The sequence below is a fragment of the Harmonia axyridis genome, chromosome 3 (assembly GCF_914767665.1).
Source record: "Harmonia axyridis chromosome 3, icHarAxyr1.1, whole genome shotgun sequence".
Taxonomy (NCBI): domain Eukaryota; kingdom Metazoa; phylum Arthropoda; class Insecta; order Coleoptera; family Coccinellidae; genus Harmonia; species Harmonia axyridis.
This window is the reverse complement of record NC_059503.1, coordinates 60,771,718-60,788,984: the sequence shown is the minus strand read 5'-3', so window position 1 is coordinate 60,788,984 and position 17,267 is coordinate 60,771,718. Positions and strand designations below refer to the sequence as shown.

The following is a 17,267-nucleotide window of genomic DNA, read 5'->3' as shown; positions in this document are numbered from 1 at the left end:
TTTTCGGTGAACCACTGATAGTTTGGAAAAATGTAAAAAAAACTTTGGACGACGCTTATTTTCAACAAAACGGTGCTGCATTTTACACAAGCAACGAAACAACAGTAAATTTGCAAAAAAAGAATGCCATTTGGTATATCATTTTCCATCGTTAAGTGCTTACCTCTTCACATTTAAATAAACATCCATTGGTTTCTCTACAAACATACTCGTTTTTGTGAATCGAAATGAAATCTCTTTTTAGAAAATCTTTTATATACAGGGTGATGATCTATTAGAATATTATGGAAAACTAGGTAATCATAATGGAAATTTGCATGTTGGTATTTGAGACAATGAGTTTTCTCCCTTCAATATTTTCAGATCTCTACAGCTTCCGGTTATTCCGGATGTTAAATTTAGTTTTCGAAACATCGAATTTTAGTTTCTTTATGTGTTTTCCGGAAGTCAGGAACTACTCCACACAGATATAAATTGCTGTTTTATCTCATCTAAAGTTCTTTCCCGTTAACTCTTAAAATATTCATTTTAGAAATAGGGTTTCCCACTATTTTTGTACGTAGAATCGACTGAAATAAAAAAAATATAGGTTCTAATTTGAAATCTTCAGTTTGAATGAATTCGAATTGTTCAAGTTCATGATCTTTATATGAACACCCTGTATATTTTTTGTTCAAACCCAAACAGTCTTATAATAATACATATATGCCGAGTGCAAAAAAAATGTTGACAAAAAATTCAAAAAATGTGAGTTCTCATCGCCACCATTTTTTCATGAGAATCCCCTCAACTCATGCTATCTAATGATACAATAATATACTGGGTGTGCCATTTGAAATAAGAAAGTAGTAGTCTGTTACCGGTATAACGGAAGTAGAGATCTGAAAATATTTAAGCGAGTAGGATCATTGTCTCAAACGCCAATATGCAAATTTTCAACGCAAAAATGTGATTAGTTTTCAATAAAAGCCTAGTAGGCGATCTCGGAGTATTGCCCTGTATATATCAAAATTGAAGGCTCTACAGAATATCTGTTATATTTCCAAAATTTATAAGATCATTTCAATGAAGAGAACTCAAATGACGAATTATTATCAATCAACATTTCTGTTCCTACAAATTTATTATCGATTGATACGTGAATTATCCGATTATTAACGTATAAATCGGTAATTCTACTAATTAGTTATCGATTGATACGTGAGATACCGATTATTAACGTATCAGTCGATATTAAATAAAAAGGATCTCTTCAGTAAGTTGTGACCACATATTTGATTACAGAATTGACTTTTTTTTCATAATATTCCTGTAAATAAATTTATTATTTTTATATCGACAAAGACCTTGTCTCATTAAGTAGCTCCTCATTTTTATCCGATTAATCTATTGATGACTACATTTATCATCCTTCAATTATATCGAAATGGTCAAAAACGCGAATGAAGATGCAGTAGATAGAAATGTGGTTATTTCAATCTTTTTTTCATCACAGATTCCAATACGAATTTAATTAAATTTTTTATCAATAAATATACCTAAATTTTTCTCATCAACAATGATACACAAGCTTTTATCGACAACCAAAAATGTTAGTTTATTTCGTGTTGGACTTACATCGATCCTTTATTCGGACTTTTATCCGATTCGTTGGCGTTTGAACTGTCATCCTCTTCCCGGCTTGTGTTCTGCGATCTTGGGGAATGTTGCGGTGTATTGCCGTCGTCTGAACTGCCATCCGCATCTGGTGCTGTCCGTTCGCTTCCTGCGGTTTCATCCGCCCCATGCAATCCGTTTTCTGGAGGTGGTTCGATCTGGAAAATAAATTATATCGTCTTTAGAGTTATCTAGACGGAATAAAATAATTCAGATTTCTCCAAATGATATTGATAAAGTAGACTCTTATTAACTCTAACCTCGTCAAAATTTTCGATACCTTGATTTATTTTCAATCTCCCAGAAAAAACCTGTTCAAGTCGAAAAAATAGCAATGCTTAACTCCATGTTATTTAACGGTTATATGCCATTTTTACCTCTGAAAGTCGAAGACGCATAAAAATTACCTCTATAACTAGAGTAGGTATGTATAGTGGACTGTAGTGAATTCGAACCTCGTTAACTCGAAATCCTAGATAACTCGAATTATTTTCAATTCTCTTGGAAAAACCTGTATAAGCCGAAAAAAAGTATTTCACAATTTTTTACCTCTATAAGTGGAAGACACACTTAATTTACCTGTATAACTCGAAGTCCAAAACCCGCCGCACAATTTGAAAGGTGTCGATGAATCGAGCGTAGGTATTTAATGATGCAATAATTGCATCGTGAGGTTTTAAAGAATTTTGTTCAATTTGTTGCTTAGTTATGTAAAGGTTGTTGTGAATACATTTTTTGTTTGATGTTTTTTATCCTGACTTTCGTAAGACTCTGACAGACCTCTCGGTAGATTAGAATTATTACGAAAAACTTTTTTAAAGTTTTTACTCTCAATTTCTGAAACAAGCTTAAAAAATCTGAATAAAATGTTCCTGCGCAATAATTGCAATAATTTGTCAGGATGGAAAATATGTTACCAAAAAAGAAACGAACAATAACACTATGAATTATATTAGCTCTTTTGACGTTCTAGAGTCTAAATCAGACTCCTTCATCAGATAAACTCATAAAATATTCAGAATTTGTCAATTGGCTTTTGTCAACACAAAGACACGTTGAACTATTTCATTGTGAAATTTTCTATTGTCAATTCAGTTTTCAGTGAATTCATCAAATATGTACGGTCTACTAAATATCACTATTGATATAATATTTAATCAATCTTTCTCCAATAAATCCTCCCGTAATCTATCGAATGTTTATTCTTACAGTTTTCTTGTGTTCTTAAACAGAATATTTTCGAAACTGTTCTAAAATAAAAAAGAAGTGGCAAACAATATATTCCTAAACATATCAGTTTAATAACCAAGTTCCAATAATAATTGAGTTCTGAATTTAATTCCAACATGAAGAGAAACTTAATCCAACCCTACATAATAAATAAACATTCTTCCCTAGCATGATTCCATACAATACCACTACCTTGAGTAATAGCCCATCCCCAGTTTCGATGCAAATGAGATCAAGATGAAATGTCAGCAAGGTGGAAGCCATAAATATGGGAATATCTATGTTTCTGTCATTTTCAGGCCGGTGTTCTCTTTCCATTTGGCATATCTCACTACATCCGGATTCCGGCTGATGATATTTCACCGGTAAAACGATTGTTCTTATTGCTGACTGTATATTCCGGTAGTTTTTAAATGTCGTACATTGATCTAAACTCTAAAGGTTCAGTTGAATTATTTTATCGCAGTACGTTGAACCCAGAAATGGTAGATGTGTTTTGTGGGCCCATTATGTACGATATTGAATCTTTGTGGAAATCAATAGCTCGAATGCTTCACTAAATTTCGAAGAATATTTTAAAGAATAAGTTTAGGACAATGAACAACACTCAGTTTGAGTAAATAATCAGTAGCGCAGAAACATACACCATTTTTGATGTCGGAGCAATGAAGTGAGCATGAAAATAACATTATTTAACCATTCGTACACAAATATATGGACGTCGAATATTTTAAATCCAAGATACTGTTTAAAACAAACTTGTTGGAGCATTAATTGAGTGATATCATTCGAAAATAGTCAACAAAGCTCTTTTAGTTCTACCAACAAATTTTGTTACAGAAGCTGCCTAGAAAAGGAATGGTAGCGTTAACAAATGTAGCAACAAAGATGAAAAGAAGTTATTGAATTCAATAAGCCGGAGATAGATTTCCATAAAACTGCAGGCCAATAGATCTACTGTCAGCACTTGAAAAAATAGTAAAGAGAATCATTTGATTTGATACCAACATAGCATTTTGAATCAGGAAGAGATTACAAAGAACTGTGACAACTGAGGTGTAACGTATATGTTACTGGATTTCAGAACAAGCAATCCATAGAACTAGTGCTATCAGATTTCAAAAGAGCTCTTGACCACAAGAACACCAGCCTTCCAGAGAAAGATGTCAGGCTAAACAATCAACATTTGCAAAATAATAAGAAACTGATAATGGGAATATCTACGTCAAAATCGATGGCACAACAAACAGAGAAGTAGAAGCAGGTGAGTCACAAGTTCCAGTTATAGGACCTTAATTCTCTATTAGACATACCAAAAAATCGAGTAATATGTTAGCCCTATTTGTGAATAATACGAAAATATACAAAAGAGTGCAAGAAACATTTGAAGTGAGTATAGAGAATTTAGCAATCAATAGACTGAAAATAAAATAAATAAACCAAAATACGAAACTGTATATCATCCAGTCAATTGCAAGACCTCAACTAAAATAAAGATCAGCAGTATGAAGTTATGTGATTCAAAATCATATCGAGTAGATACAAAGGTAGCCGCAACGAATATGCTGTGATTTGTAAGAAAATAACAAATCTATAGAATAGAGACTGAGAATGGTAAACTGCCACAGATTTCCTGAAAGCTGAGAAGATTTTTGTAAAATAAGTCAAATGACGATGACGAACTGAAAACGTCAATCAGTTGACCTGTAGTTTTATGTTATTATGGTGTCAACCTATCACGAAAAACTCAGAGAACAACGAAGAAACAGAAATGGAGAAAAATTAAATTTTAAATTTCAAAAAGAGTAGACTGTCCTATGAAAGACATAGGTATACACATAGGTTTATAGGCAAATAGACACCCTAAAACTTAATAGGGATTACCACCATGTGGTTTCTCGCGTATTAGTCAAAGTTTGGTACCCATTCATTTCCTCTCTGTTGCTCCTACGATGACCAAATTTTGTACGGTGTACGAAGTTGTACATTAACTCCGTCTGAGTGTACTTCACTGTACGACGACTTTCAAGAAATTATAGTTCTACTTTTTTTGTAAAGAAAGATTTTTGGTAGATTTTTTCATGAGGATATTTACTTTCTTTCATGAAGATTATTGTTCTAGGAAATTATGTGAAAACATCATAAAAATCGGTGATTTGCAAGAAGAAATATCTCTCATTTCGTTTTGAACTGAGCATGCACGTGGTGGTGTTCCCTCTTAAGGTTGTAGACTACTCTGTGCCAAAACTGCAATTCTGCTAGATGGAACTATCCGAAAATTTTTGGTAGATTATACCTGACACACCTATTTTACTTGAAGAAACCGCCTGTTTGGTATTTATTGTCTCTAAAAAAATCTCAATTCTCGATGAATCCCAGCAAGAGGCATAAATCTTTGGAAGGCGTTTCAAATTGCATATTTCTATTAGAAAAACATCGATTACTAGAGCACATCAAGGAATAGTAGACAAATTTTTGCACCAATTCAAAACTCATAATATCACTGAACATTTTACGTTGTGTTACTTGAAATGGGAAGTCTCTCTAGAGCTGAATCGTCATTTAAAGAATATATTTAATTTCAAAATTCAATTTGTGGAATACTATCGATTTTTTTTTCTTTTGAAAATCGAAACGATAAGTTCAAGTTCACTATCACGTCATTGTTCACTCAAAAAATGAAATTAATCCGACCTGTATTTTGGAATTTACAGATGTTGTTGATTAGCACTGGAATAGCATTGCCATGAACAAGGTATCGAACACCCTTAGAATAGTTGGTTAGGTTCAATGAGGTAGGTCGTGTTCATCAAACGGGGAGCCCTTTTATAATATAGTTCAAATGTGATGGTTTCTCTTGCTTTATAAAAATTGAGGAAGCTTTCTTTTATATTGGAGGTATCCAGTGTCAAGTTACAATCTAAAAGTCTACAATCTGAAAACGCTTATCTCAGTAGTAAACGAGAGGTTATGTGAAAAACTGACTCCACCACGGCTAAAATTCCCTGAATTTTCCAATTCTATCGAAGATACTTGACTTGACAATCGACATTGGAAAAATCCAGCTTCGAGTTACAATCGATTACCTAGAAACTTCTATAAATGCTTATACGACAGTAGTAAGCGAAACATTAGGTCGAAATCCCTCTAGACCACTGCTCAAAGCTCGGAGTTTTCCAGATATATTTGAAATATTTATTTTGATTTTATCCATTCAATCACAATGTCATACTTATTCACATTCATCTCACAACCTAGGAAAGGTGAATTATTTCATCGTTATTGTTGCTGATCAAAGAATAACACAGTTTCCTAATGAACCTAATTTTCTACAATAGAGGAACTGATTTCATTTGAAACCTTATGCACTTTCGACCTAATAACAAGCTTAATCCTAGCTTCACACGTGAAAATTCCATGACAGCCAATCATTTTCACTGCCCCCAGGGAAAATTGAGTTATTCGGCGAACACACAGAAATTTTCCACTTGGTTGTCGTCATGGAAACCCGAGAGAAAAAACTTTCAGCCACTCTAGTGGCGAGAATTATAATTAGTAATTTTGCTGGAGTTCTTAATGCCGAAAATTGATCATTAAATTCCTTCTTGGGGCGTCTCGTCATGAAATTGAACTCGAAAGCTTTTGATGTAGTCCTTAATTTTTCGTTTCTTCCTTTATGTTTGTAGATTTGTAACCCTCTTTACATGGAAGTGAGAATGGCCAGCGAATATCGATGAAAATAGTACTGATGATATTCACATCAATGAAATTTTGTTCATATACTTTCAAGAACTGTTGAGTTTAGAACGGATTCAGAATATGACAATTTCACACATTGTGAAATCACTGTAATATATAAATATGTGCAGGGAACGAGCGCTCAAAAATCATAATCAATGAATTGTAATTTAGAACACTGAATGTGGTTCAGGTATTTTTCATATAAAGGCCTACAAATTAATTTCAATCTGATCACATAATTAGAACCATACAAATGTCAACAAGAATATTGGATAATTCATTCTATTTACGAAGTGAAAGCCACTTCTTAGTGCAGTCTCCAGATAGTGAACATGGCAATTATAGACTAGGCGCCAAATGGGGCAACCACACTCTTACTTACACACATCTTACTTCTGATGAATGCGTTAAATAATTGAATTATTGTTCACAAATTCTTAAACAATATATCCTACAAACCGACAAAGTCAGTTGAGTAATATGTGGTATGAAAGAAAACTTTTGATCAATATTTAATGGATTCGGTCCTTACTTGGCGGAAATTCATTATAAATAAAATAAAACGAAGTACTTTCCACCATGTTAATTTATTTTACTTTTGATCAAATAACAAAAACAAACCCAGGTTCTCAATTTCAGTAATACGAGGAAGACTTATACACTCCATTTTTTAATCAAACAGATGTACTTCCTTCCCTAGCGAGGACACTACGCTACATTTCGATACATTCAAATGAAGTCTATTAGGTACTCTTACATACTGTTGATATTTTCTCTTGAATTTTAAAATCCTCTTGCTTCAACCTCTTTATTACTATATGGTTTGATGCAAACTGACTTCTTATCTGAATTATTGAAAATTTTTATCGATATTCTTCTCGAACTGTTTCTGCTTCTGGTAACGCGAACATGAATAAAATTTAACATGAGGCTTGGAGTTGTTCATCAAAACTAGTAGTCCTGAAATCATAAGGAATACAAAATTTGGAACAGCCATATCTACGGAACCACTAATTGGAATTTGCCCATTAACGAACTTAACAGCGGCATTAGAGATCTGAATCTACCCTGATAATCACAAGTTTATAGCTCCGTCTGTTCAAGAGCCATCATGTTTACCACCACCACAAAACGCTTACCATCTTCTTGACGAGATGTATTCGGGCAACGACCACTCAAAGATGATAGTTCGGAAGTGAATGCTGGTTGAGCTTTTCAATAATATACAGGGTGATCCAACGAAAACGTAACGCCTCCATTTTCTGACTTGAAAATGAAAATGTGGAAAATCGCTCCGACTTGTCAATTTCTTTTTCGCTCTTTTCATCCCCGAAACTTCTACCTCTTAACTGGGGTGAACACAACCCTTTATTTTGAATAGGGATGAAGGATCGTGTCGAGTACTATTCGACCCTAAAATGTCGCTTCAAAATATCCATCGATAATGAAATAACAGCAAACGAATAAATTGAAAGAGGCAATGAGGAATTTACCTTGAGAATATTATTCCTATACGACAAATTTCAAAAATAGCAAGTAGATATGTTGTTAATTTTTTGTCCAAAAAAGTATTCATTTCTTATCCAAAAAAGTAGACGAACCATGTTTTTGATTTACCTTAGTCTATCGTTAATTTTTAAAAACGTTACCAGTGTGTCAAAGCGATTGTAGATTTGTAGTGAAATTAAAATGGTGTATTCCCCAGAAGAAAGGGTGAAAATGATAAAATTATTTTTTAGAAATATCCATTCTGCGCGAACAAAAGCGGCTTTTTTTAACGAACGATATCCTGGAAAAATGTATCCGCTTCTTACGTTGTGCAACTGGTTGCCAAATTTGACGCTACTGGTTCAGTCGGAAACAAAAAGAGGGTGCATGAAAGAGACAAAGCGATGTCGTGTAGCAATATAATAATAATAATAATAATAATAATATCCTTTATTTGATCAAATATCAACAGATGTAGATCACGTCAATACATATCAATACATATGAACACTATAATGAAACAAAATCCCTTTCACTTAAAAAATCCTTAACACTATAATAACATTTACTAACCAAAAACATTTTTAATCTTTTTCTTTGAATTGCAATAGGCATGCATTTAAAATTTTGAGGAAATTTATTCCATACTGTGATTATAAAATATACAGCATTCCTTTGTATATAACTAAAATTTGTTTTTTCTCTACTAAGATAATTTTTTCCTCTGGTATTGTATTCATGACTTAACAGTAATTCTTTAAAATCATTGAAGTTGTTGCTTACATACATAACACATTCATAAATAAACAGACTGTACAATGTCAATAAGTTATTACCAATAAATATATTTCTACAGCTCTCATTGTATTTCATTTTGAAGATAGTTCTCAAGCATCTCTTCTGCATTATGAATATTCTCTCAGCCTCAACAGAATTACCCCAGAAAATTATTCCGTACCTGAGCTTGGACTGAACATAGGCATAATAAGCTGTCAGGGCCGCCTCTTCACTAATTGTATTGGTCAATATCCTCAAAGCATAGCAATATCTTGCAATACCTGTAGACAGATTTTCAATTTGTGTTTTCCAACTCAAATCCCCATCGATATATATCCCCAGGAAAGGTACTGCATCCTCTGTCTTGATCGTTTTACCATGGTATGTCAAGCTTATGGCATCTTTATTTCTTTCCCTAAAGACAAGCAATTTTGTTTTGTCGATGTTTATTACCAATTCATTTCTTTCAAACCACTCTTCAAGATTCTTCAAGTCACATTCAAGCTGATCCTTGCATTCAGTCACAGTCTTACGAGACAAAATCATTGACACATCATCAGCAAACATAACCATATCATTGGATGTTACATGAATTAAATCATTGGTATAGATTATATAGAGTAGAGGACCCAATATTGAGCCTTGTGGTACACCTCTCTCAACATGTAAGGGATCTGATATTACCTGTTTGCCATTTTTTCCTCTCTCTGTGGTTCTTTGAGTTCTTCTTGTTAAATATGATCTGAAGAGATCTAGTGCAACTCCTCTTATTCCATATTTTTCCATCTTCTCTAGTAGGATGTTATGATTCACACTGTCGAATGCTTTTGTCAAATCAAGGCAAAGAGCTGCTGTCACTTGATTTTTATTCAATGATTTTATGATGGAATTTAGTGCCTGATACATTGCATTTATTGTAGATTTTCCCTGCCTGAAACCACATTGCTGCTTAACCAAGATGTTATTTATTTCAAAAAAATGTAAGACCTTATCAAAGATTATTCTCTCGAAAATCTTGTTGATATTAGATAATATTGATATAGGGCGATAGTTGTCATAGATGTTCTTATTTCCCTTCTTGTGAATTGGTTTAACCAGAGCTTCTTTGAGTGCCTGTGGATATTCACCTCCTTGCAATATTCGATTGATTATATGAGTTAAGGGTTTCACAAGTATTGATGCACAGGTTTTTAATAGGTCAACAGGTATCTCATCATATCCGACTGTTTTCTTATTTTTTAAGCGCCTTATATAACCTAGCATTTCCTCTTCCAATACTGGCCCCAGAAAAATGCTACTGTCGATTGGTTTAACAGTCTCTGTGTCCGTCTTATTGCTCATATCAGGTCTTGGAGCAGACTTCAGAAAGAAAGCGTTCATCTCGTTTAATAAATCTTCCTCTGATTTTTCTGGAAACACCTTGAATAATGATTTGTCTTTATCTCTTTCATTTTTGGTTGTCTTATTTATCAATGTCCAAGTGGCTTTGGTCTTATTCTCAGAATTTGCTATGAATGTCATTTCTGCATTTTTTTTGGATTGTCTAACTACTTGCTTCAATATATTTGAGTATTTCTTGTAAAACTCCTGTGATATTAAACCGTCCAACATTTTTTCATAAAGATCTCTTTTATGTTTACTTGACTTCTTTATTCCCGAAGTGATCCACATCCTTTTGAGTCCTTTTTTTAGGTTGCATTTTTTCAATGGAAATATTTGGTTAATTCTTGACTTCAATGTATCAAAGAAATGTTCATAGGCTCTATTTGGATTTATCTGCAACATAACGTTGTCCCAGGTGCACTCTTGAAGACTATAAAAGAAATCTTGGAGCTTTGATTTTGTGAAGAATCTTTTTTCAATGATCTCTTTCACGTTTTGTTCTATTGGTGTTACGGTCTCCACTGTTATGTGCTGACCCATATGATCTGTTAAGGCCGATATGAGGTTTTTATTATTTCTAAATTTGGTTGTATTTATGAATATATTGTCAATTAGAGATTTTGTTGTTTCTGTTATTCTAGTTGGCTCGAAAATTGTTTGTTCGTAGTTGAAAGATGTTAAGAGGTCTAGAAATTCCGCCTTTGAGCAGTCATCATTCAGCAGGTTAATGTTGAAGTCACCACATACTACCACATCATAGTTGGCAAAATTACAATGCACTGCATCAAGCACTTCTTCAAATGTGGTCATAAAGGTTGATAAGTTTCCCAGGCCAGTTCGGTAGATAGACATGACAACCAGCTTTCTTATTTTACTCATGATGCATGATATTTCGATCTCACATTCCACACTCATATCTTTTATGAATGGTACATCTTCAAAATCCTGAAGAGTATCCCTCACCAAAATACATGAACCCCCATGCACAGACGTCACCCTCGAGCAACATGACACAACGTGATAATGTTCTATTTTAAAAAAATGCTCTTCTTCCTTACTGAGCCAGTGCTCAGTCAAACACACAAGGTCTGGGGTTTCTTCAAGTGATTTTATAAATATTTCCAGTTCAAGAATTTTATTTCTGACACATTGTATATTTTGATGTATTATATTTATGCTTCCATTCAATTCTCGTTGAGATATCGTCTTATATGGAGAAAATGGTTTAAACTAATGCCTTTTTCCCACTTACTAGGATCCATGATTGTTTCTTTCGATTCAATTGGTACATATAACTTGAAAGAGCTTTTATATGAGTCCTTCCTTGTTTTCATAGCTTCACATTTGATTTCAATTTTAAATATTTCCATTATGTATTTTTTGAGTTCTTCTGGATTGGTTTTTGGTTTCAGACCAGTTATGAATAGGCAGCTCAATTGTTTTGCAGCTAATGAATTAGTTGTTTCTATTACACCTTTTATAGGTTGCGGTCTTTGAAATCGTGGTATATTTTTTTTCCTGCGATATTCTACCTTTTTCCAATCACCGTCTTGATCCATTTTCGTTTTATTCATTATATTCATCTCGCATACCTCTTCACTTGTTGCGGAATTGAATGATCTTAATCTTAATCTTCTGTTATTTATTTGTTGTTGTTGAACTCGTTTTTTGAGGTTACTTGTTTTATCTATGTTCTGTGACACCGTCTTATCCGACGTTGATATTGTGCGTGAAGTACTTTCGTTTGACAGAGGTGGTTCTATGCGTACCTGTGGAAGTTCATTTGTTACCATTGAAGGTTTCTTCATCATCCGTAGATTTCTGCAATCATCAGGTACAGTGGTGTTTGCTTGGATATGATGCTTTCCAACCGGTGCTATAGGTGGCGTACCAGTTCCCAAATTAAGTTTTGATTTCATGTCGTTTATTTTTTCTAAGAGCAAAAAATTGTTTTGATGCAGAATTGAGTTCTTGTCCTGTATTTCATGTATCAATTGCTTCAAGTACAAGTTTTCCATTTCCAATTTTGAAATTTTAGCATCGCTCACCCAGGTTTCGTGAATATTCACGTCTTCCTTTTCATCAACATTTGTCTCATCTTGTTGACAGCATATTATCACTGTATCACTTTTGTATATTATATTTTTCATCCTTTTAACACATCCTTCATGGTAAAAAGTATCACAATTCTTGCAAACCAACACTTTACATGGTCTTGAGCAACATTTGAAAAATTTTTTTGAAATCGATTCGCTACAATTCGACATTTCATCGCCATCGCATTTTCTAACGTCTACATCACTCGACGCCATCTTACTATATCCGACCTTGAGTAATAGAAAATTGTTCGATGTATTTGGTGTTGGTGTTTCACGCACAATAGTCATGAGAATCCTGAAAACAACATAAATTCCATCCATCAACCATAAAATATGGTTGATTCCGGAACTGAATTAGGATGATTCCGATCTCCGATGCCAGTTCTGTGTAGTGGTCAGTGTAATGATTAATGGTAATCAAAAATACCTCTTCAATATCTGTCTTTCGAACGAGTGTTTATTTTACGTTAACGGCATTGTGAGCCGCCATAACTGTCGGAATTGGTCAGATGAAAATCCAAGGTCATTTTGTGAGGTACATACACAGCGTCCCCAAAAATCGAATATTTGGTCGGGTATTTATGTGAATCACATAATCGGTTCTTTTTTTATACCCGGTACTTTAACTGGTCAAATTTATTTTGATCTACTGGAGAATGCTATTTATCCAGCCTTCTTTCAAGTATTGGAGAATGCCGAAGACTATCAAAAGATCATTTTCCAACAAGATGGCGCACCACCTCATTTCCTTTAACCGGCGCGTCAGTTCTTAGATGAAAATTACGCTACCAAGCCTAAGTCACAGATGATTAGGAAATTCGGATCATTAATGAATGCCGACAAATTACACCAGAAATCTTGAGTAACGTACATGCACAGTTTCAGCGAAACTTGCAATACTGCATGGAAGTAATGTGTTCGACCGATTTCCTTATTGCAATTTCAAAGCTGGAAAATCGAGGTGTTAAGTTTTTGTTGGACTACAAAATAAAAAACTCGACGTTGACGAAAAATATGAATATTCGATGGGATAGCATAAACGTCACAGTTATGTTGAACAAACAAACACATGTTAACTCATTCCCATTATTGAGTTTTTTCAGATACTTTAGAATTCCCCGGCAAATTGTCCAATATTTATGATTTCCCATCGAATATTCATATACTAACTGACAAAGAAACTGCAACACTCAGAAGGAGATGTTCAAATTTTAATTTTATTTTGGTAAAACATAGATAGTGTAGCAAGAACTGAATGATTGGAAATATGGAGAAAAAACGGCAAAAGATTCACATGGGTCGCTTTCAAAAGGTTTAAACTAATAGCGTATTCGACTGGCTGCACCAGTGCGAATCAATTCGAATTTTGTAGTGCAAAATGACATAATTAGCTCGAATTAATTCAAACTGGTGCAGCCAGTCAAATACGCTATAACTGTGGCAACATAAGGTCGGGCATTATCTTACTGAAGTTTTGTATACTCGACCCGGTCAAAGTAGGGAAAAACATATGGCTCCACTATTTATTGAAGGTGACGCAGCCCTGTCATGTTACCTCGAATAAAGGTAAACTACTTGCATGTTCAATTGCACCCCATACTATAACGCCTACTGTATATGACGGTCAATATCAAACTGAGGTTCACGTCTTTCTCTCCGACGTCATCTAACCCTTCTTCAGCCATCATGTGCACCCAAGGAGGATCGAGATTCATCAGAAAAGACGACCTGATGCCATTCCCCATTTCAATGTTGACGTTTTCTGCACCACTGTTATCGTTGCCGGCGATGCCATACAGAGGCAACACAAAATGGGGTCCATTATGCTGCAGCCCAAAAGACCTTATCCGGCGGTAAACCGTTCGGACAGTTACAGGATGGCACTCATCAGCCAAAGATCGAGTGGTCGCAAATCGGTATCTAATGGCCATGAGTCTTGGATCTTGAACTTCATTTGTGCCCCTTCGACGTCTGGTGGCCATTCATCTTCGATTTTGGGTATTATAACCATGCTTGACAACATCTCATAACAGTACTTGGATTTCTGTTCTTACGGTTAGCGATTTCCCGAAATGACAACCGCGCCTCCCGTAGACCAATAATTCGACCTCTTTCAAATTCAATTAGCTGGCGATAAATTTCGCGTACAAGTGCTCTAGACATTTTAACAACTACTGAACATCGACTTTGGATCTCCCCGAACAGCTGGTTTGTTGTAACATTTAGAAAACTTGCCAAAGACTACTATAATATTTAGGTAACAGAAATTGTTTACATGAAAAAACCTTCACGATTTTTTCTCCAAATTCAATCATTTACTCTTTGCTATACTATCTATGTTTTACTAGAAAAAAAAAATTAAAATTTAAACAGCTTCTTCTAGGTCGATGGGCGACAATTTAGCTCAGTTTGTGGCCGCCATTCATATTTCTGAAAAAATATAGTCTTGATTCTTAAAAACAACATGAGGTTGGTCCGCTTTACTGCGTTTATCAACATTCCCTGCAATAAAAATCTTCAAACCGTCTTTACTAAGCCGCCTTTTCAATAAATAACACATAGCAACCCAACCAATAGAAGCAGCATTGCCTGTAACCCTAATTGAATGAGGGATGGAATGTATTTCACAAAGACGAAAAACAACACTTCGATTTACGTGGAAGTTGTTTTCACATTCAACATATGAAAAATTCCTACGATTCTGAATTTGGAACTAGTTACTGATAAATGCTAAATGTTTTCAGTGGAATATATGTTTTTAGTCCTATTTAGTTTTCGAAGCTTTGCGTGCCTTAACGCCCTTTGTATCTTGTGGTGTGATAGGTAATCTTTCATCGATCGTATGTAATCGATTGGGAATGTGAGAATCAGATATATTATACTTACGCATTGTTCATCGGCGTCGAAGAAATCCAGGAATTTATTGTAGGTAAAAATGGCCGAAAAAAAAGAAACCCAGTGGAAACAACTTTAGAAAAAAACGATTAGCAAAATCGCTAGAGAAATCAAAAATGGCGAATTAACATCGAAGTTTTGCTTCAGGCGCCAAAATTGCTCACGCGGGCCCTGTGTATTCATAATGAATTTCCGCCAAGTAAGTACCGAATTCATTAAATATCAACAATATATGTAGCAAGACTGAATTATACGTTGAAATCCGATACCAGAAACGATACGCATTCATGAAACCCTATGAATTATCGTCTATCGATCAACTTTGCCTGATAATCCATGCCTACACCTCACTGAGAAACACGCTTCGTTATCTATCTGTTGTCGCAGGAATGAGCACATTGGTGACACCCGGAATTAATAGATTGATAATCGCTTTTCATTTTAACAGCATTTCATCGTATTCGATGCAGTATTAGGGATGGAACTATCCGCCTAGATGTAGGTGGAACGAACGTTGGGCGTTAAGTGCTTTGGCGAACGTGAAAGACATTGTGAAATCGCCCGAATTGCTCATTTAGATCGGGATTCTAATGGCGAATTTAGTGGAGCGATGAGCGCTTTTTGTAGTTAATATTCAAGTCGTTTTTTTTTGCTGCCCCCCAGAGGGAAGTAACGTTGGCTGATTCGACTATGAACAGAGGTGTGGAGGGTTAAATTTTGGATCGACCAGAATGAACTCGTGGAGAGGAGGATCAGGGTCGCCGCCAGGAGCGGCATACCGGACATTTAGCCGGGGCGCCAAATTGCAGGGGCGCAAAGTCAGTTGACAAAACGAGACATAATTTTTTATACAAACATGTTTTCCCAGTGATACCACTCTCTGTAGTGAATCTGAAAAATTTCAAAGTGCCAATTTTATTTAAGAAATCGAATAAGCGCTCTAAACTAGTCATCAAAATACAAATAAATAGGTATTAAAATGCACTCATGAGAACTTCGTCGTCTTTTTACTCTAGAGCGTCCAACTTTTGAGCAATGTATTGAATGTAACGATGTAACTTTTTTTTTGTTTGTTTTATTGATGTTTAGATCATTTTTGATGCAATTACCTATTGCGACTGATTTAAATTGTCCATAAGTGATACTTGATATGATATCTGTACATTATTCTTTTCATGCTCTTTTGCTCACGCTGAGAGGATTTTTGCAGTTTTAACTATGATAATCTTATTGAAATTTGCTTTATCTTTGAAATAGTATGTTTTTATATTATTTTTGATTGATTTTGATGTGATAGCTCATGCTGAAAGAAATTTGTCAACAAATACATACGTATAACTTCGCATATGGCGTTTTTTTCCCGAAATTCGAGGGGTTATTGTTGAAATCTGGTAAAACATTTGTAACGGTTCAAAATCATATTCGTATCAAACATATATAATTGGTTCATTTTGAAAGCAAAAAGGATTTTCCTCTTCTCTTCCTCAGTCCATCTTGCGGGAATAACAATATGAATAAAAAGACAGGTGGCGATCGGTGTCCATGGCTCTCTTAATTCTTATCTGATCGGTAGTCGATAAGAAAGATTCCAGATTTTTCATTTCGTATTTCGTTGTTGACCTGAAAGGGATTTGCCAATTAGAAATATAAAATTACCGTTTTAGAACAAGAAATTATTGTCGTTTCGTTCAGTAACATTCAGATATCGTCCAAATTCATAAGAACCCTTTTTATATTAAAAGGTGAGTCTCGTAAGACTATTATGTTTTTTGTTACATGTGAGAATTGTAATTTTTAAGGTTTTCCTACCGGAGGTTTAGGAATTATCGATTTACTACAGTAAAGTCTCGATTACGAAATCTACGTCAGGATTGTTGATTTTACTTACCTGATTGCATCAATCATCATATATGTACCTGTAGAATTCCTGGAACTGCTGCTACCGCCATTTTGTTTCGTTCGTTCTTCTAACATCAAGGCCAGTATTAAACAAAACTG

General features: G+C 34.6%; 1 protein-coding gene across 5 annotated transcripts in view; it reads right to left on the bottom strand.

The window, feature by feature from the left end:
* The window catches only part of LOC123675051, a 167,064-nt gene that overhangs the window by 64,707 nt on the left and 85,090 nt on the right, over positions 1–17,267 (bottom strand). For all 5 annotated transcript variants that reach the window (XM_045610286.1, XM_045610287.1, XM_045610288.1 and 2 more), the window contains exon 2: positions 1,618–1,814. In XM_045610286.1, the coding sequence (XP_045466242.1) occupies positions 1,618–1,814 (197 nt within the window). The remainder of the gene's footprint in view (positions 1–1,617; positions 1,815–17,267) is intronic.